The 22531-nt window shown below is 33.9% G+C and overlaps 1 protein-coding gene across 6 annotated transcripts in view; it reads right to left on the bottom strand.

Annotated features, from left to right (window-relative positions):
- Nucleotides 1-1067: 1067 nt before the first annotated feature.
- The window catches only part of MAPK8 (mitogen-activated protein kinase 8), a 93500-nt gene continuing 72036 nt past the window's right edge, over nt 1068-22531 (bottom strand). For 2 of the 6 annotated variants that reach the window (XM_023527961.1, XM_023527960.1), the window contains 7 exons: nt 18593-18758; nt 14711-14782; nt 13231-13413; nt 12811-12935; nt 12209-12272; nt 9305-9382; nt 1074-5592 (listed from right to left, as the gene is read on the bottom strand). In XM_023527961.1, coding sequence (XP_023383729.1) covers nt 5447-5592; nt 9305-9382; nt 12209-12272; nt 12811-12935; nt 13231-13413; nt 14711-14782; nt 18593-18758 — 834 coding nt within the window. In that variant the 3' untranslated portion in view covers nt 1074-5446. Of the gene's footprint in view, nt 5598-9304; nt 9383-12208; nt 12273-12810; nt 12936-13230; nt 13414-14710; nt 14783-15140; nt 15213-18592; nt 18759-22531 lie in introns of all 6 variants that reach the window. The other 4 variants (XM_011355385.2, XM_011355387.2, XM_011355382.2 and 1 more) reach the window with 4 other exon arrangements.

The following is a 22531-nucleotide window of genomic DNA, read 5'->3' as shown; positions in this document are numbered from 1 at the left end:
TCTACAAAACACGTATTTCAATCAGGCTGACCAGATTCTGAGTGTCAACCATTTGTGTGTCTTTCCTCACTCCCGGCTTCCAACACAGGGTCTTAAGATATATACACATTCATTAACTGGTGAAATAAAATGTTAGAAGCCTAACATTTACAAAAAATATTTGCAGTTTAAGTTTCATATATAGTCCAGAGACATATTGGTGTATTAACTGTAAAAGCTAAAAGTTTTGTTTTAAACCACAAAATCAGTACAATTTATTTTTTATTCAAAGTTAATGGACCTTTTAGGGAATAATACTAAAATAAATACAGTATCTAGATTAACAAGGACGAATTACTCTTATTTGGTGTCGCTGCGGGGGTTATGACTGGGTGGAAATGAACATTCTGACATCTGCTTTTGTCACCATCTCTCACCGGAGGCCTCTCCAATGATTTTATGAAGCAGAGTGCACCATGCCAGCAACCACATTGTCTGATGGAGCAGGAGTGGTAAGGCAAATACCTGCCCCTGTCCTGTCCTTTCCTCAGAGTAGAGAAATGTGTGAAGACGAGGGTGGGGACAACACGGATATGAGGATTATCTGAAGCAAGAGTTGAGCAAGATGGAGGAGTGCCATTGTACAGAGGTGGAATACATGTGGAGAGTGACCCCGATACACACAGAGCAGCCTGCCCAATGCAGGCAGAGAATGTATGCACGGCAAAAGCTGGACACACACTCAAAGCTCAAAGCCTGGGTTTTGAAAGAGATCCTTTTTAAATACTTATTTTTGCCACATGTCCATGATGGCTGCTCTCTCAAATGGTTACCAAGAACTAGGTTAAGGGCATTGAAGCAAATTCCATTTTTTAGATAGTTTCTCCAGTAATTTCACACACCAGAAGAGCAAGACTAGATAAACCAGAAAATCAGGGTAATAGTTTAGACTCCTTACAAACTGTAGAAAAACCAAATCTAAGAAACTTGCCCTAGTATTATCCCATTTATCCCAATGCACAAGATATCTTAAAATTGCCTGGAAAAACTTTTATCTAAATATTTAGATTTTTAATGACAACTCTTAATTTCAGTTTCATACCACTTTTTTTTTTTTTTTATTTAAAATATTATAACCAATGAACATACTAGATAACATTGTTTACATTCCAGTGGTGCATATTTAATGACTAGGGCATGAATGATTAAAAACCACAATAATTATCTCAGCATTCCCTACAAAGTGCCCCATTTTGTTTTGTCTAGAGGAGAGGAGAGGGAATGGAACACAGGGAAGAAAGTGGAACAAAGAAGGAATGGCATCATATAGGGAGAAAAGCAAATGTTACATCATTATCACACTTAGGTTTTCAGGTTTTAAAACCTGTTGAACAGGATAAACTGTAATGAGAAAATAGATGTCACAGTCCAGGTAGACAGCTATTTCAATTTAACTTCATCATTCGACTAAAAGATTAAGAGCTTCTCAAAAATATACCAAATATCAGGCCTACAAAAGTAATTTATTTCTTCGTAAAATTTACTAAGATTTATTCCTTTTGTAAAATGTAAAGAATGGACTGATATTACGAGCAGGTTTCTACTTACAAAACAGACAGTAATAATGTCCGACAAGCACATCTAACACAATTTTCCAAGATATACAGTCAAAGATTTTACACGTGATTCTCTCTTACTTATGGAAGGTATATATTTTACATACTTACTGGTATTGTGTCGACATTGGCTATAAAGTATTTAACATACATTTATAATTCACACTCAGTAAAGATCTAACAGTAAGGGCAACAGCTTACTTGGGAAAGCATAGAAAATTAGTGTGAGGTAGTTCAATAAAAATCTAGTTTAATTTGTAAGTTATTGTGAGAATAGAACATTGTGCAAAACTAATCCACAGGTAATATTTCTCAAAAGTTTCAGTAATGAAGAGAATCTAAACCAGGAATGGCCAGAAAGTGTTACTCTTACTAGACTCTCCCTAAGAGCACTTAACTAAGAGCAGTTAGTTTGAAATTAGGACTTGTTTTCCTTACTAGTTTTGTAATCATACCCCAAACTATACATTTCTGCTTCAATGCCCTTTACCTCTTCATCTTTCTTGCTATTAAGGAAAAATCCATTTCCTCTAATTCAGGAAAAACCTAAGAGAGATCAGTAGAAACACAATGTATACTAAAATGTAAAGGATAAGGAAGCAACATTTAAGAGGGCTGCTAATGAGAGAATGGTGGTGTTTGGTTTTTCTACCGGTAAGAGAGGTTTACTGGGGTCATGGGGCTTCATGCATTCACTCTATAGCTAATGTGACCAATGAACAACACTCACAAACTACAACAGTATTTTTGAAAATGGACTATGTTTTTACCTCAGAATCTGCAGGCTTGTGCCTAGGCAACACTGAGTAATTAAGTGATCAGATGTGTAGCACATACTGGCCTATAGTGTAAACCAAATCTTATCTGTAACCCCCAAACAGCTTCACTTGCCTGCAGCTGATTTTACTATCAGACATTGATGTCTTCTTCACCTTCACCTTTTAGACAACACAGCTGGATTAGCATGGAACAGAATAACAAAGACTTAAAGAAAGTTTGCTGCTTTACATACAACTGAGTTTCTTGGTATTGTTAAGGGGGTTGTGTGGTAGCCTCCTAATTTAAGAGGCTGGCATTTCTCTTGGAAGTGTGGTGTGAATGCACTGTGCTTTTACCAACTTGGAAGAGTGTATACCAGGTACAATTCAGCAGCCTTGGGTGTGTGACAAAATGAGGACTATTATCAGCAAACAGTATGAAAGAGTTGAGATGCTCTATGTATGTATATGATAATTAAGCAATCCCAACAATACAATAATTTTATAAATGGTCAGTATACATTAAAGGGTAACAGAATAACCAGGAAGAAATATGTGGAAAAAATCAGAATTGGTGCCTCTTTCCTAGCCTATAAGGTTGAATAATAGATCTTGATCAAAATAATTTTCTGACAGTAAGATGATAGGTATATTAAGTATATAAAGTTGAAAAGCCAAAGTTATAAGCAAGGTGGCTTTACATAAGTACTGTCTGACGGAAGTCTTATTTGTAATTTCTCTTAAAAAAAACCACAAATGTTTACGATATTTTAAAGGTTTGAAAAGCTTTTAAAATAAAATGAACAAGTATATCTTTAGCTTAACAGATTTAAAAGGGAAAGTTGTCTTTAGATACTGCATTTTAAAAACCTAGGGCACACAACATTTAACAAACAGACTTTGTTTTCTGGATATAATTTAAGTATTTCAGTCTACATTAACTAATAAGAGTTAATTTTCTCTGAAGCAACTGCAATATAATGGTTGGCAAGTGGGAGCTGGCATTTACAATAAATGATACAGTAAGAACACCTGGTTTTCCTTGCTTAACCAAAATCTGTATCAAAAGAGATGGCTTATTAGCAATCAAACATAAAATATGGGAATCAGCTGAAAGCATGTCAGTTGTTAAAGTGCAATAGTGAAATGATCTAGCTTAGAAAATAGAGCTAATTAACTGTCACAGTAATATAAACTAAGAACAAACTCATGCTCAAATTTCTCCGTAAATCCAATCCTGTCTATAATTCAAGGTGTTACAGCCTCAAAACTCTAATTTGCGTAATAAAATTAATGCACCATGTTGTATGAGTAGAAAATGGATAAAAAGGCAGACAACTTCAAGAGATCGGAAATCATGACTTTAAAACATCAAAAACAAACTTGCTATTTCAAAGCATATAAAAAGGCTAATGTATTTTAATCCTAAATATTGCACATTAACAATGATCTAAAATATCTTACTCAAAAGGAAATTTGCACTAAATATGCAAATAACATGCCAAGCGAACTTTCAGACACTGCATGTTGAGCTGCACCAGTTCTTGCTCCTCTTAGTCATTAATTCCAATGGGCTTTCTGCTTAAAACCTTGTCACTTATTTAAGTATGCATTTCCCAGTTCATTCCATGAAATCCCTCCTGTTCCAAATACAACAAAAGGTGCCTAGGGGCATTGGAGACAATGTATTTCATAGAGGAGACTTCAATGACATTTTACTTAAAAAAAAATTCAGTTATAGAGAAATAATTCTGCAGATATAAAATGTAAACAGTTAACATACACTTGTCAGGAGCAGCACCATTCTTACACTACTCAACATCCACATTGTATGTTTTATTGAAAATCAGGTATAAAAAAATGAAAGACTCAGACTAAATAATCACCACTTATGCCTGCTCTGCTCAGTGTGAAGAAACAGTCCTTAGAAAATGATATTCTATATATGGCTGTGTGCTACTATTTTCAGATGAACGGTACATATATTGCTCATTTGATACATCACCTACAGAAGTCTAAGTAGGTTTTGGAACCTCCCGACAGTTAGTATAAATATGATTATGCTACAGGTAGAATCAAATGGCCAGAAAAACCAGAACTGGTGCTCGACTGACACTCTAATAGGAAACCAGAAAGGTCCAAGGGCCCAAGGCTGCAGGAAAGGGAAAGACCAGACTCTAGACCATCACTAAGACTTCCAGCCTGAGTAGATGAACTCAGTGTATACAGTAACAGGCTCATAGCTAGAAGTGAACCATCTGTTTATTTGCATTGAAATGTATTATTCATGAAGTATCCTCTTGACTTTATGTGATCATAAGCTTTGAGCACGCCACAATTTGCAGAATTTTTACTTTACTTTTGTTGGGTGAGGTGGGAAGATAGGAAGGTGGTGGTAGACACTCAGCGTCTTCAAAGACATGCTCTGAATTATTCTGCCATTTAAATGATGGGGCTTTTGCCAAAACTCATGTAGGATTACCTGCCAACTGCTGTAACTAAATTAGGATTGGTAAGTAGCAAAAATTGGGGGGTATTTTTTTTTTTTAACACGTTCATCACTTACAGTAGTTATTCCTGAATATAACTGGCTACAGGTTATGTTCTCTCACTCCTCTGGGTTATTTCATTGATAAGCACATAACCCTGAAGAACAGCATCATGAACAAAACATTTGAAATAAATTCTAATAAAAAAAACTATAAAAACCTTAAATAATTCATGATATAGGCAAGTCACCACATAATAGTTGCTTTGATAAACAAAATCTTACAAATTCAGTAAAAAAAATCAGCAGCATAAGATAAAGCAAATATGCAAAAATTTTAAACCATGATAAAATAATTAGGTTTATATTATACAGTTAATTACAGCAAAAATACAATACGGTTTTGTTGCTGTTTTAAAACACAACTTAAGTTTTAAATTACATCACTTGAAATTAAAAAAAATAAACTACTTTACTACAAAATGAATTCTACATTTTTGAAAAATCACTCAAAAATAAGACCACTGAATTGTTTTCAAAGTAGTTCTATCAATGACTAAACGACTCCACATCCCTCCCCCCCACCCGCCCCAAGGCCCAAGTAGTCATCTACAGCAGCCCAGAGGTCCAGCTGATGCTTCTAGACTGCTGTCTGTATCCGAGGCCAAAGTCGGGTCTGTTGACATTGAAGATACATCATTGACAGATGACGATGACGATGGATGCTGAGAGCCATTGATCACTGCTGCACCTGTGCTATGAGAAACAAAACAGCAAATCAGTTGCAGACAGAGTTGCAGACCGAGCTACTTGTACTGTACTGGCTAGCTCCAGTGGTCAGTAATTTTTCTCTTGGCTTTAAAATAATCACAAGTGATATTCAACACAACACTAATTTATAAACTCTCTTCACTTGTAAGCTATGAGGCAAGAACTCTGAAAACATCTGGAAACCCTGAGTCCTGTCCTTCCTACCAATTTTTTTTTTTAGTTCAAGACAAGAATTAAGTCCAAGCCACATTTAGAAATGGCCCTACAGCAAGTTTCATAAATTGGGTTCAGGCTGTGTGTGAATAATATTGATAACATATGAAAAACTCTATTATATTTTGTTGGAGAGAGGATCTATGATGTATGATGGAAAAAGGTAAAAACTACTATCCTAATTAAAAATGATTTAGGATATCTTCTCGCTGTAAAGTCCAAACAATACTTTTGGTACATCTTGTTTTAAAGTAAAAGCCAAGTCTGAAATCATTTTAAGTGCAAAGGTCTTTAGTTCGACTGCCCAGGTTTACATGAGGTTACATGATTTACCAGGGTCACTTGAGTGCCCCAGTTAGGTAAACTCAGGTCTTATTAATTTCTATTCAAATAAATACTTGATAAATGCAAATATGGATTAAATAGGTAAAGCTGGGTAAGATTTTCCTTAACTAAAAGTATAGCCTAACAAGCATTTTCTGGATTTTAAAAAGCAATAGGAAAACAGGCATGCCTTTTTATTTTGCTTTATTGTGCTTTAAGAGTGTTTTCTTTTTTCCTTCCACAAACTGAAGGCAAGACCCTCCACCAGCAAAAAGATTACAACCAGCCTCATTGTGATACTTGCTTTGTTTCAGTGGTATGGACCCAAACCCTCAGTATGTCTGAGGTATGCCTGTACTTAACCTATAGAGAAATCTTCTTAAGGTCAAACAGGGGAGGGAATAACATAGCAGAGTGGGGAATATGTTAAAGATGATCCACGCACTAGTTAAGTACTTTTGAACTTCATGATCACTAAATAAGGGTCATTCCAAATTTGAATATATTAAATAATGCAAGTTATACAAAAGTTCTTAAGAACACATTTATAAATACAAGAAATGGTTTCTAAGATGAGAAATAAGAAGAATTTCTAGGGGTGAGTTTCTGGCACCGAACGATGTTAAAACTAAGCAGGTTGAAAACCAGTGCTCCAGAACCCAGTATTCTCAGTATTTGAAATTAATCCTCCATTCTGTCTAATTATGAGTAATAAAACACTTAAATACAAAAGTTCCTCTGAAAGCTTGTCTTCAAATGCAACAAGGAAATAGCCAGAAGAGTAGAAATAGGCAAATCTCTAGGGAACTGGGGAGGGGACTGGGAGACAGAAAGGAATGAAACCACAGGGACAGAGCAGGTAACTGGCGATGCACTGGGAAAGGAAAGCAGACTGAGTACTTCAGGCCTTGATAGGAGAAAGGAAAAGGAGAAATGTGATAACCTTTAGACCTAAGAGAGGTCCATTAGGTTCCCAGCCAGAGTGAAATGAAGATATTAAACATTTTTAAAAGTTCAGTTCATACAACAGTATAGGATGTGCCTGTTCTGATTCAAGAGTATACAATACTAAGGTTAATTTCAAAGACTTGTACTGAAACCTTCAATTCATAAAAGAATATACGAATTTTATATATACATTATCATGCCTCTATATTTTTATCCAAATTTCCTAATCTGATAAAGATTAACTTTTTGAACTTTAAAGCAGTATAGTAAATTCTCAAATATCTGAATGGCACTAATATGGAAAATCTTTCATTTCAGCTATCTGGGTCATTTCTCTCTCATGTGAGTCTCTACATTCAAATGAATGCAAACTCATTTTAATATTGGCCAAACCAAATAAAGATAAGAAGGCAATACAGTGGGGAAAAATGATGTTTCATTTTTTAAAATCAACTAGAAATGATATTATGATTACCTAATATTTTGATGTCAAAGGCTCTTCCTTCTATTTTTGCATATAGTCAAGAACTGACCATTTTTATAACAGCTCTAGTAACATTCTTCTTTGCAAGCTAAGAGAATCCAGAAAATGTTAGAAACCTGCAGCCCTGTCCTTTCCATTGACTTATTCTGCAACCATAGTCAAGTGCTGTCTAGGATCCAAAATTTTCACTTATAAATTAAGAACAAATACAACTGCTCTCTTTATTTCATGATTTTCAGTTTACTCAAACATTCAACACTTAGGATGTACCACCTACTAGGATAGTATTGTACAGTATAAAATTCTTCCAGATAAAGAACTTTTCAAATTCCATTTGAGCCTTCATCATGAGCATTTAATTATACTATAACTGTTTATCAATATAAAGCTAATTAACTCTGCTATTAAAACATTTATAATATAGCTTTTGTTACAACTAAATTCTAAGTAAAAGCTATTGAAATCAATTTATATTTTCAACAGGAAATAGTCTGGAAGACGGCATACCTGATCAAGGATTTAAAAAACAAAAATTAAAATAAAAAAACAAAACTCTAAAATATAACCAAAAATGTTGTAGGCGGCTACAAAAATTCTTCAAACAAATATGTTTATAGTTCAACAAAATAGGCATCAGAAATTATAGTTAAAATTCTTACCCATAATCGGATTTGTATCTGTTTATCTAATATCCAATTTTTTTCTTAGAATGTAGAAGAGTTTTCAAGGAATAACTAAAATGGCATAATTTTACTCAAACTCAAGACCTATCTGTTGAAACACTACTTGACCTTCAAGGCTCGGCTCAGATTTCATCTCTTCTATAAAACTGGCCTAACCTCTAAAGCCGTTAAGTCTCTTCTCCCAGCCAGAAGTCATATAGGATGCTGAGAAAACCATGCCCTCTGAAATTACTGATAAACACGGCTTCAAGTATTAGCTTTTCTGAGTAATAGATTTGTAATCCTTATGTCATTTATTTTTTCTGAATTTTTTGTCCCCTCATCTGTAAAGTGTGCATAACAACCTTCCTTCGGGGTCTTGAGGGCTGAATGAAATTAAGTACATAAACCACCAGTGTCTGTCATGTAGTATATACTTAATATATACATGCTGCCTGTCATTTAACTTTTCCCCTCAATTCCCTATGCTTTTACAAATACTAAAATTAAATATAAGATGAGCTTATGTTAAAAGATAATGTTTAACTCTTGCAAACCAGTTTTCTTCTTAGAGACAGAACACTTTCTGGTGGTAGTTTTAATATCACTGCCTTAGTTCGACAAATCAAAAGTACCAAAAGGAAAAAGATGGTAACTTGGTATTACATGTACCAAATTTTGTAAAGAAGCTTTAGCTAATTTATGCAAAGCAAAGACTGTTAAAGTCATAGAAAGTTTAAGTATACTGAATTGTGAGAAATTTCTTGTTTAAAAAAAGACAACAATGCCAACAAAAAAAATTCTGTTCTTCAATAGAAGGTCAGTATCATAGAAAAAGATACGCATTTGATGAATTAAGTTACTAATATATTAGTATGATGCATTGGTATGACAGCATACCAATGTTTTCCAATTTAACAACCCAAATTGTATTCCTTATACTTATTAAACTTTGAATAATAATGGTAGCAACTATAGAAAGAACTGCAGGTTTCAGGCCACTGAAGATTACAACACAAGAAGTAAACTGTAATCTTAACCAAGCTTCTATTGTAACCAACCTAAAGGAGAGGGCTGTCCTCGTATAACTCCATTCTTGGTTCTCTCCTCCAAGTCCATAACTTCCTTGTATATCAATTCTGAAAAAGAGAAGAACATAAACAAACTTTTCAAAGTCTGAGAGCCAATTTCATAAGACATGTATGTTTTAAGTAAACAATTTTTACACACATTAAGTACTTTGAACAATGTCTTCCAATGGCAAAGGGTCTGTGTCAACCTAAGAGTCAAAGGTGTTAAAAACAATTTCTTGATCCTCAACCACAAATTATGTTGAAAAGAACAAAAATCTGTCTTAACTAATGTTCCTAAAGTTGGATTAGGATAGAGCTGGGATTAGAAGCTTTATCTTTTTTACTCCACCAGCACTTTGTACTATACTGTATCATATCACATATCATTCTGTACTAAAAGTGCTTATTTAATTCTCAGTGAGGGCTTGAATCACTTGTCTTATTAACTTCTATTTCCTGAGCCCTGGCATAGTATCTGATATATGTATGGGCTTACTCAGATACTTGTTAAAAGATTTAAAAGACAGAGTATGTGCAAGCCTTTTTAACAGATGGAATATAAATACATTTTATTAAAGAAAAAGAAACAGGTAGCTATACTTCAATATATGAGCTGAAGCATGACATGTTATCACTGTCAAGATTTCTCCATGGGAATCTTGTTCTTTTTCTGGGATTCTGGACAGTGAGTGGACTGCTGTGAAGACTGCTCCAACTAAAGAGTGATACCAGATGCTGCCCTGTTGGTGTATGTGGCTCTTGTCCTGTATTCTTTTAAGTGATCCCCATGTCAAGTGTGATGTGTCTTGAGACTCTGAACGTCTACTTAAGAAGAAACTTCTGGTGGATGCTACAAAGCCATTATTCATCATCTTTTCTGGGTCATGGAATCCTTTGAAGAATTGCATAAAAGCTATAAACCCTCTTCTGAGAAAAATGTGCAAGCAAAAAACATTGCACAGAATTTTAAGGAGTCTATAATTCTTTAAATTCAACTTCTGATAAAGAATCTCTGATCATAGGGTATGATAATGTTTATGTTGGTAATAAGGTAAAACAAGAGCTCGACACACCTAAATTTGCTGGCCATGGTAACCATATTGGACTTGGAAAGAGAAAAATAGAAGTCTTGATAGAGGAAAGAATGGGAGATGATTTTCTTCAAAGAAACAAAAAAGAATGATAAGCATTCCTGAAAAGAGAACTTTTTTTTTAAAGAGAAAATGGCACCCCTTTGTGAAAGGGGTTAAGGTAGAAAAACCAAAGCTAATTAGGAGTACTAACTAGGCAAAGCAATCTGTAGTTAATGGCTATGGCAATGGCTTTTTCTTTGTGTTATGATGCTAAAACTCTTTGGCAGATCTTGAAAAAGGCAGTTTGTAGGTAATGATTAAACTGCACTTGGGGCTAGGAGAATAAGATACAGAATAAAGTAAACATGTTTAGAGTAATCAAAAATCTCAGATATATACTTATACAAACAAAAACACTATATTTCACTGATTTTATGGTATACTTTTTAACAGTTTAATACCTCTGAAATTGGGTTGTATCTTATAACCAATGTGTTATAAGATACAACTGGCAATGTTTTCTCTTTCTTAGTGATACATTATGGTGTGCTTTACAACTGGTAGCCTATTAAGTGTCCATGAGGTACCGATAAATGTCTACTGTAAATGTAATGATATATAAAAAATCAGGTTAGATATTTTAATACAGTTAAATCTTTGTATATTACTTATTACATATATAGATGCACTAGGTTCTACTCAATTCCATCATTCTGATGGGCTCTACAGAGTCTAACTATATGTCTCCTGAAGACTACTCAGACAAAACTAATATCTGGTTATTCTTAAAAAGGAAGAATCAAATTCTTCCCTCATAAATAAATCGATGAATAACCTGTTCAGGTTTATACCTCTCCACTACCTTTTGCCTTCCCAGTATTTAGGTACTTAGTTCTTAACAACAGGTCTTCTGTATCCATTTTAAGATTAGGTTAAAAAAAGGGTGTCAACTGACTTGTCTAAAGTCATGTAGCTATAAAAGTGGTCCAAACACTAAATGACAACACAAATGAGGTAAATAGGATCTAAAAATTATATGGCCTAAATGTCCCAGGGAATCTTTTAAAATAAGAAATAGTTTAACATTTCCATGACTATCAAAGCATTATTAATGTCCAATCACATTCATAAAACAAAACTACATGAGATTGCTGGCAAAGATTAAAAATTAACTCACTTTGTTGGCGAAGGTGGGGGTAAAATAGACATTCCTATATAGTGCTGATGAAGTGTAAACTGCTACAATTTCTTTGGAGAGAATTCTGGAAATAACTGAAAAATATCCTTTGCCCAGCAAATCTTGTAGGATTTTTCTTATTGGCATGTTCTCACATGTGCAAAAGAATACTGCAGTTGTTTGTAACAATGACAGACTGGATAACTCGAGTTGAATATAGAAACTGTGACACAACTGACAGCAGAATACTACCTATTTAAGCAAATGAGCCAGATATGTGAAGCAAGAGAGAATAATCTCTAAAATATATGATTACATCAATAAAGCCAAGTATGCACAGTATACAACCATTTGAGATTAAAACAGGGTGGGAGATGAGGAGGAGGAGGGGGACATCAAATACACAAGCTTGTATATTTGTAGGCTATGGAAGAACAAAAAATTCCAGAAAGCATTAATGTCTCTGTGGTGCGGGAAATGAGAGATAAGGATTAAGTCAGGGAGGGAAATATTAATAATCATATTAACAAATGTGAACTATAAATAATAAAATATTTTTAATTTTCCCAGGATGAAGAATAAAACAACATAAAAGGCCAGAAGTTCTCTCAGCTTCATCTCTAAGAATCTGGTGAATGTTACCTTTCCACTCTTCTATTGTGTGTTCCCTTTCATCTAATTGCTTGTCAGGTATCTTTGGTGGTGGCTGCAAAACATAAGGCAACAATAATTCAGTTTATTGGGAATATATAAATTCTTTATAATTATTTGAAATATTAGCCAGACAGAAATGGTTTATAAAAATACAACAGATCAAGACTGATCACTCATCAACAACCTTTGTATGCAGAGAGCCTAGTTTTGGAACACTCCTTTATGACAGGAAAAAGGATGCTTAACCATCTTTATCTTCCAACTTTTGAAATGGTTCACACATTTTATTTATATCACAGAATTTGTTATGCTTTGAACATAGTAATTTGTTTTATAACTAAGTTAGGATGGTCTCCCAAATATTCTAGCTCATCAGATCAGGTATCAAGGCAAGAAACAGTGAGAAGTAACTTTATTTTGTGTAGGAGGTGCTTGGATATGCTTGTTAAGTTACTTTTAATACAGAAACAGAAAAACATCATCTATTATCTCTTATATTATTTAAAATTAAAATGTCTCCTCCAAACCTAACTTTTTAATTCTAACTATAAGAGGCAATATATTCTTCAAACATTAAGAAAAGAACTTACAGCTTCTGCTTCAGAAGGATCATACCAGACATTGATATATGGATGCTGGAGAGCTTCATCTACAGAGATCCTTTTAGATGCATCAATAACCAGCATTTTAGATAACAAATCCCTTGCCTGACTGGCTGCAAAAATAATAATATTAATGTACATATATCTCATATGTTTTTAAAAAATTATCAGTACATTTCAGAAACTTGAAATTATCATTTATTAAAAAGTATATGTTTTAAAAATAATAGATTTTACTATAAAATCAGGTTATACATATGATAACTAAACCCTTGCTTTGCTACATCATCCAAAGTTATTCTTGGGCTATGTCCCATAATCAAATGGAAACACACGCACGCACACGCACGCACACGCACACGCACACATACACAACGGGATTAAATATATATATTTATTTAAAAGTACCTTTAAGTTTGTTGTGTTCTGAATCAGCTGGGAAAAGTACATCGGGGAAGAGTTTCTCAAAGCTATATCCAGCATATTTAGGTCTGTTTTCAACATAAGTCCTTACTGTTGGTTGTAGTTTCTTCATGAATTCGGGACATGGTGTTCCAAGCTGTTCAATAACTTTATTCCACTGATCAATATCTAATATCAAGTAGCTAAGAAAAATACTCTGTGTATCTAATGTTCAACACGATCCACACATTAACATAACAAGAAAATAACAATTTAAAAAACCCTAAGAAAGAATGTGGCAGTTATAAAGTTTACAGCCACCTTGCAAAAGGCAATGCTTATAGGTGGATGGAAAGGATCAATAAACCAGCTTTGTTAACCTTATTGCGAGAGAAAGTGTGTATGTGTGTGTATGTGTCTAATACCAATTTTATCATAAAAATGGAAGCTTAAACTAACAAATTCTAAATACAAATGACTCAAAGAATTTTAAACTGTACATAATTTTAGAATACAAAATTTGCCATTTTCTTCTAGCTTATCAGAAAAATGTGAATGCCTACCCTAGAGGCTAATATTTCTTATTATTTGTCTTCTTTTTTTTGAGTTGTCTATACTAACAGAAAAAACTACTAGCAATAAAAATGATGGCTTTGATAAAAATGGCATTTTCTTTATTTATTTAGCTTATGTTAATAAAGTTTTTTTTAAAGCTCTGAAACTTATGAAAATGAGTCAGTATCTCAGTAAGTTGTAAGGTTATAATTCCCTAGTCTCTTCCCCTGTCTTTACACCCCAAGTCTCACCTGCAGACTAAGACCTAAAGCTTTCTTATTGTAACCCAGTGCATGTGGCTTTTCCCATCTTTCTTCCTAAAATAATTATAAGTGTTTCCAGCTGATAAACACATAACAGATTACTCACTGGTAATAAAAAAAGTACTCAGATGAACCAAAAGCATGAATCCAAATCTACTCATCATCATTTAAACTATTACTGCTGAAATTCTCAGATGAAAAGATCAGTATGTTGAGAAATTAAACAACCGAAAGACATAAAAGGCATAGAAAATTAACAAAAAATGAGGTGGGGGTGGGGGACAAAACAAAAAGATGACCAGAAGCAAGAGACAATTCTAAAATTCATATTAAAGTCCTAAAAAGCACTTCTATACTTACTCAGGTGTATAGTTACTAGAAAATTTTAATGCGAGCAATGATTTTTGATTTAGGTTAAATAAATCAACTCAAAGCCAGCAAGTAATAGTGGATAATTAACTTGAGCAGTTCTCAAAATTAACATATGAAACAATCAATAAATGAGGGAAAGGAAAGTCTACGTCAAATAGCAGGTGGTATTTTTAAAGAGTAGAGCAATTTAACAATATTATTAGGGAGAGACAAAATACATTATGCTTGACCAAGTTGAAATGCTGCCATACATTTTGACCTTTAGAAATTACATTTTAGGCCAAAGATAAGGATACGATCTGTACCTGGGAACAAAACACCACCTTTGATCATTTCTCCCATGATGCACCCAACTGACCAAATGTCAACTGAAAACAAAATGCAATGACATTAACATAAAAATTTTGGTTAAAATAAAAAAAATATAAACATATTAAAAAAAATCACGCACACCATGTATACTTTAAAATTATAGAAAGCAGTATAAAATAAAAATGAGTGACAGTGAATGTGCTCTAACTACCAGCAGAGACTGTATGTCTTACTGCCAGATGCAGTCTACAAATATTTCAGCTTCTTGTCTCAACGATTTTTGAACTATAACAGCCACAAACTTTGTCTGTTTAAAAAACCCACATATATGAATGTACAATATTCATTTTCATTAAAGAACATAAGGAAGTTCATCACCTAACTAATTAAACTGCTGCAGCAGCACAAGGATACAGTCCCTTCCTGGAAAGAGGATTTTGTGGCAAACCATTTCTCCCATAATGCACCCCACAGACCATAAATCCACTATATGTTTGCAGCACAAAAGAAGGAAAAGCAAAGCAAAAGGTCATTAAAATCAAAGAAGCATAATATGACTGCATTATATAAAAAACTACAAAACATCACAAAAAGAAAAAAGTGATTTTAATTTTAGCTAATGGAATAATTAAAAACAAAATATTTTTCAAAAGGCTTTGAATCACAAAAGCAAACATGAAGTGTTGCTTTTTAACTACATATCTAATTTTAAAGTGAGAGCTATGCACAGAAATCACATGATTAAAAATTCTATATATTTCATCACTGAAAATTTGTTCATAAAATATGAAATAGAACCAAACACAAACTTTGTTAAAAAGGCTGAAAAAGTACACGAGGTAGTAAATTTAAAAAAATAAAATCTTGATATTATTTTGAGGTTCAACTGTGCATTATGCTCTCTCTTTAAGTCAAACAAAAGAAAAAAGCATGAGCAGAAAAAATCTAGTATATTAAAACGTTTAACAGAAAAAATGTTTTTTATGAACAATTATAGTTTAAAATTTAATATAAAGTTCTTTAGAAATTTTCAAACTGGATTTTGTATATTTATTTGAGAAGTGCTATGTTTATTCTAAATTAGAAGTCATTTGTTTTCTTGGCAACGTCATGCTATATTTACCCTAGTATCCCAAAAGGAACAAGTGCATAGAGAATGAACAAATGATTAAGAAAACTTAATAGAAGTATATTTTACGTTTTCCACTTAAAGTTTTTAAACTGTTTTTGATTTCAGAAGTTAGTTTTGGCTAAATACAGTATGAAAGTTCCCACTTTAAATGGGAGCTCTAATCAATGCTGAAAAAAAATTTGCTGAACACAGAAATGGGTAATTTGAGGACCTCTACCAGTTTCATTAAAACTAACAACACACTCTGATATTTTATATCTTTGGGTTTGAAAATCTAGAGTAAGTACTTGCAGTTTAATAGGAGAAGGGGAAGAATGAGCCATTTAAAAAGAAAGCCTTAGAAACTGGCAATTATTTTTGAAGTCGGAAGGTCTAAATTCTATAAGAACAAAAGAAGAAAAGGATAGAAATGGATGTTATGGATGTTAGAGTAAGATACACCCTTTATCCATGTTGGAGGACTTAGGAAATCAAAGTGTACTTTTTTTTTTTTTCGTAGGTGGCAAGTTTAATAAGCAAGGACACTTACATATGGGGTGACCACAAGACTAGCAGTTTTCCACACCCACCTATCAAATCTTAAAAGTTTACATAGAGGCCTTAACTGGGGTCAGTCACATACACAGGAAGCCCTAACTGGGTTCAGTCACATACACAGTAAAGACAGTCTCACTACCTCACTACCACATTTCCATATCAAGGCTGTATCCTTGGAGCAGCTTCTGGGAGCGGGGAAGGCAAGCGGGAAACATACATTCCAAGCTCAGTGGAGGGAGTAGGGAATCTCCAATTGCCTAGGTCCAGCTTGTGTGTCAAACCAGTGGTCATGTCTTCTTGATAAAGTGTACTTTCTAATAAGGAAACTACCAATTCATTACAGAATCATAGGAGCTAAACTGGAAATAAATTTTGGAAATCCTGTGGAACTTAAGTTTCTCTAAAATTTCATTTTAAAATACGTACAAATGTTTTAATATTTATGGTATGTGATTCAACTTTCAAGGACAAAATTTTAGAGGAAAGTTAATATTCATAAATCAGCTCAGAGAATAATTTCTTCTAGGGTTTTCATTTTAGGCAAAAATCTATTATAATACATTTTATAGAAAATGGCAAACTTCAGTTAAATATCCAGGACACAAATGACGTAGGTAACTTAAAGAAAGTATTTTTAAACAGATTTTGAAAGCTGCAAGTACAGAGGTTATTGTCTGGGTCAGCAAAAACTTTCTCAGAACATGATAAACCTGGTTCACAAACAAAACTAGTTTTAAAGTGTCTAACTACTAAGCCTATTAGGAAGTTTGAATATATTCCATTATTTCATACTTTGCAAAAAAGCTTTGAGGTAGCTTGCAATAAAAGACAGTTGTTAAAACAGGTGGGGTAGGTAGGTAGGAAGGGAAGTGTCACTAAAAGAAGGAAATTCTCATGTTTAAACTTGCTGGATAATGTAGTTATCAATATTAAGCATTATACCTGACTCAGTTTCCTGAGACAAAAAAAAAAGCAAAGTAATCTTATCTAAGACAGGAAAGTGTGTCAATTCTTTAAACATTTTTTCTTGGTGCTAATTTCTGGTAGGGAACTATCTTCCAAGATCTACATTTCCAGGACACTGACACATTACACAATATCTGTGACAATCAATGGGTTCATAGCAAATGCAAAAGCAATCTTTATGTTGGTCATTTGAAGTATCAATTCTCAAAAAAAAAAAAAAAAAAAAAGAGTCATCCTAAATCCAAGTCGCTTGATTATACAGAGTATAAGAATTTGGGGTACAGAGTAAGAAAACAAAACAGCATGTTTAAGAACAAAAAAAAAGGTATATATTTAAAGTATTTGTTTTTAATTAGCTCAGAAAAGGAAATTAAGCTAAAATCCTCAGTTTGATGCTACCTTTTATAATAAAGAATCCTGAAGACTGACTTAATAGCTTCCTGGCTGTTCCAGATTCCTTGCTAGAAAAAAACATCTAGGTTCTATTTCAGGGAGTATTTTAAATAAAGTTACCACATTAAAAAAGTTAAAGTTTAAAGTCAATAAAATCCTGTGCAGATGTACTCATCTCCTAAATGTCTGGGACTCATTAAAATTTCTTCTTAAATATAAATGTGTATATATTTTTAAAAAAAATTCATGAGCTTCATGAAGATAATTTTCTTCAATCTTGATTCTAATGTTAATAAATATAATTCAATATATCCACACATAGTAATGCTATTTTTTGTAAGGGTTTTGATGAAACAGCTTCCTGCAAAAGGTCCCATTAATTATCCATCAGCTTTGCAGAACCGCTTTACTGTACCTCTTAAAAGTTTACACTAAGTGCTATTGCTATTAACTTTAGTTTCAGGGGAATGGAAATATGAGCAAATATCACTAACAGCCCACCAGGATTACAATTAAAGATGAACTGTTAGTCTACTTGAGTCCATCTTACAAATACTCATTTTCAAGTTATAGAAAAGTAAATGGCATATATTGTTTCAGGGGCCATGACAATAAATTCTTTTTCCAATGGTAGTGTTGATGGTTATGTATTTGTATTTAAATAAACAAGGGCCCCAAGTTTTTCCAAACAAAATTTATAGTTACTTTCAAACTCCTGATAAATATATCAAACAGTGTCATACATTTAACTCTAGGCGCCTTGGCTTAAATATTTACATAAGAAATCAAACAAAAGCAAACAAATCAGAATAGTATTTCAAGTAAAGTGTTTGCTGACCGTTTTCTTTGTAGCCCATTCCTAAGATGACTTCTGGTGCTCTGTAGTAGCGAGTCACTACGTAAGGTGTCATCATAAAACTAGTTCCAGCAGTCCTGGCCAGTCCAAAGTCAAGAATCTTCAAAGTGCAGTCTGATTTTACTACTATATTACTGGGCTTTAAGTCCTTCAAAAAATAAAAATAAAAAATTACTGCTATGATATATACAAATACTTTGCCATTCACAAGTTATCAGACCACTAGTAAAACAATTCATGCTAATTATTTCTCTCACCATAATTGATATTATTGGAGAGATTCATCATAATAGGCAAATTTTAGAAATTAGTTTGATGGCATTTTAATTTTTGAATACATAGTTATTAGAGAAGTAATGTTTTATTTGCTGGGAATTTTGATTAGCTGGCAATTTTTGATCAAGTAGAGTAAAAGTGATTTGGAGAGGCTTCTAAAAGCTCTTGTAAGAACTATTATGAAAAAAGAAAGAGAATCATCAGTTAGCATTTATATTTGCTGATATACTAAATTACCGGCATTTTAACAAATCTCATTTTAAAGTCACAATAAATTTTATATAGATATCACAAATCAACAATGGATCATTCTATGTCAATTTAAGCAATTTTCGTTTGACCTTTCAAACTGGCAGGTAGGTGTTCAATTCTAAAGAACTAAAATAGTCATTAGCAGTCTTTCTGTCACTGATTTCCCACCCCAAATCACACAAATTTGTTCATAAAACTTTTGTCTGCTTACAGAGGTAGGACAGCATTGTCTAGGTGCCAGTAATCTATAAAATTACTTGCTGTTGATGCTACTAAATAATACTTTGTTAAGAATTTTCCATGTGACCCCAGGAATTCTGTGCTATGATCACTAGAAAGAAGGCAGCAGCATAAACACTCAAGGCTTCAAGTTTGACACATTTTGCCTGTTAGTACCAATGAATCCTATTATGAACCAAGAGAACAAGGAAAGCAAGCATATATCCACAAACACATTTCATTATTGGTACTGACATGCAGTACATACACTGAATAACAGTGATTAATGGAATAGAAAAAAAAAATGCTGGCTCAAAAGGCAATGATTACTTTTGTAATGTCTATATCCAGAATAACATGTATGTAGTCTTTAACATATTTTGATAGGCAATCATGGATGAACTTTAAAGATATGTAAACTAAGGGCTTTATCAAATTAAAAAAAAAAGATCAAGAGGCTTAGTGAAACAAAAGATTAAAATTTTCATTATTGCTATTCTGTAAATATACTGTTGCCACTATTTCCAAAATACAATATCTCAGCAAAGTAAAACTGCACGTTCAAGAATAAATATTACAAGCTTTGATATCACTTCCACATCTACTACGATAAAGATTAATGACTCTTCATACACTCTAGTCTAGAAATAAAATTCTAACCTTAAACACTTTATTTTGGAAAACTTAAGAGCAAAATACACCTTTTTAAAAAATAGATATTTAAAAAGTCAAAAAAATGCCTCAGAGAACAGTACCTGAAATTCATCATTGTATGTCAATATGTACTTTTTTACAGATGTTAGAACCATTGCCAACTACATGAGAAAAATCACTGAATTTGTATGCATTTGTGGCAGAGGCAGTAAAACTAACCTAGTAATATTCAATCTTTTCTCTAACGTATTTCCAGCCTCTTCAAGTTACATGCGTAGTTAGTTAGGCAAGCCTGTTCTAGTCGATGGAATGTGAGCAGGAGTAAAAAACAGAGGGCATCCTGATGTTCCCTTGTTTTGGTGATTAGTAGCATTCCAGATAAGGAACCCTCTGTTAACCTGGGTTGCTGAGCATCTATGTAAAGCAGAGTCTTCAGCCATCATGACCTGCAGTGGACATGCAGTGTGGGAAATAAACCGTAGTTGTGTTAAGCCACTGAGAATTCAGGGTTTATTTGTTACCTCTGCATAGTCTACTTGTGACATTATGATTTGTAATAAGAAATATATATTTGGTCTTTGCCTCAGTTACTGGCTCTTAAAACCTTTAAAATTTCCTAAGTGGTGAGAGCAATAAAGGTGAAGAGTGCTTTTTGTTATTCATAATAGGACCCTTCAACTAACCCTAAGTTTATGTTAATGAGGTCACTTTTGGAAAGCCCAAATTGATGGAGGATGGTTGCCAGGTGAACCAACAATGTGATCAGATGTTAGAACTTTCGGCCCCACCCCCAGACCTCCTTCGAGCAGAGAAAGGCTAGAGATTAAGTTCAATCACCGATGGCCAATGATTTAATCAATCATGCCCATGTAATTAAGCCTGCATAAAAACCCAAAAGGACAGGATTCAGAGAGCTTCTGGTGAAAACTCGGAGATTTGGGGAGAATGACACCCAGAGAGATCATGGAAGCTCCACACCCCTTCCCACATAACTTGCTCTGTGCATCTCTCAATCTGTCTATTCTTGAATTATGTACTTTCTAACAAACTGGAAATCTAGTAAGTAAAATGTTTTCCTGAGTTCTGTGAGCCACTCTAGCAAATTAATTGAACTTGAAAAAGGGGTCGTGGGAAGCTCCAAATTATAGAGTAGGTCAGAAGCACAGAAACAACCTAGGCTTCTGATTGGCATCTGAAGTAGGGGCAGTCTTGTGGTACTAAGCCCTTAACCTCTGGGATCTGATGCTATCTCCAGGTAGATAGTGTCGGAATTGAGTTAAATTGAAGGACACCGAGCTGCTGTCCAGAGAATCTGAGAATTGTTTGGTATAGGAAAAACTACCAAACATCTGGTGTCAGAAGTAGTACTACAGTACAGTAAACACACAGGACTGTTTTTCCGTTACACTAGTCTATTCTGACTAACACTGAAATTGGTGCCAGGAGTGGGGTGTTACTATTACATAAACACAGGATCATAGCTTAGCAGCAGGGAAACTAATAATAAGAAAACTAATAATCCAGGTTATATAGTAGCAGTACATTTCATGACACTGTCACCTGCAATAACCTGGAAAAGCACAGCACTTGCATAATAAACTTGGAGCTCTAGAATAGAAATTGGCAAATTAAGGCCTGCTTGTTTTTGTAAAGAAAGTTTTATTGGAACACAGCCACACTCATTCAATTACTTATTGTCTATGGCTGTTTTCTGTTACAATGGCAAAGTTGAGCAGCTATAACAGAGACTGTGTATCATTTGCAAAGCCTAAAATATTTACTATCTGGCTTCGCCCTTACAGAAAAAGCTTGCTGACTCTGCTTTAGAAGATATTGGAAAGCAAAACTTTAGTAGTGTATGTTGGTGGCTATCGGCTACATTTGAAAGAATTAGCCACTTTAAAAAGAGAAATGAAAGAGAAGAATGGGTCTAGAATTTCAGGGCCTTGCCATTCTGGAAAAGCTAAATGCCATCAAACACTTCAAAAACAAAAAAAGGGCAGATTGTTCAAACGTCTCCCCCTCTCAACCCAGGTATATTTTTTTATCTTATTGATGGGCCTAGTCAGATGACTTGTTTCAGCCAATGGAGTGCGAAGGAATGTGATGGTCATCAAATCTAAAGAGAAGTTTTAAATGTGCTTGCTTGATTTAGCTTGGCTCTTGCTCTTCTATCTTTCACCATGAGAAAAAAAAAATGTGCCCCAGGAAGGTACTCCTTTAGCCTGGATGCTGAAACCTTATCATGTAACAGACTCTGAACCTGACTGACCCCATGATCTGGAACAGTGCCACACAGCCAACCTACAGATCTGAGTAAGCAATAAATGCTGCTTTAAGTCACTGATACCTTGGATCTGTTTCTGAAACATCATTTTCACAAAACAATTCTAAAAGCCTTTGAGAGAAAAAGACATAAAATCTTTCAACTGATGAAACTACTTCAGACTTGCCAACAGAAGCCTGAAAGCTTAAAGTTAGACATTAAGTCCAGTGACCTAACAAATATGCTCTGAAAAG

Source organism: Pteropus vampyrus, unplaced genomic scaffold, assembly GCF_000151845.1.
Source record: "Pteropus vampyrus isolate Shadow unplaced genomic scaffold, Pvam_2.0 Scaffold20, whole genome shotgun sequence".
In the NCBI taxonomy this organism is placed as follows: Eukaryota; Metazoa; Chordata; class Mammalia; order Chiroptera; family Pteropodidae; genus Pteropus; species Pteropus vampyrus.
This window is presented reverse-complemented; position numbering and strand designations above follow the sequence as displayed.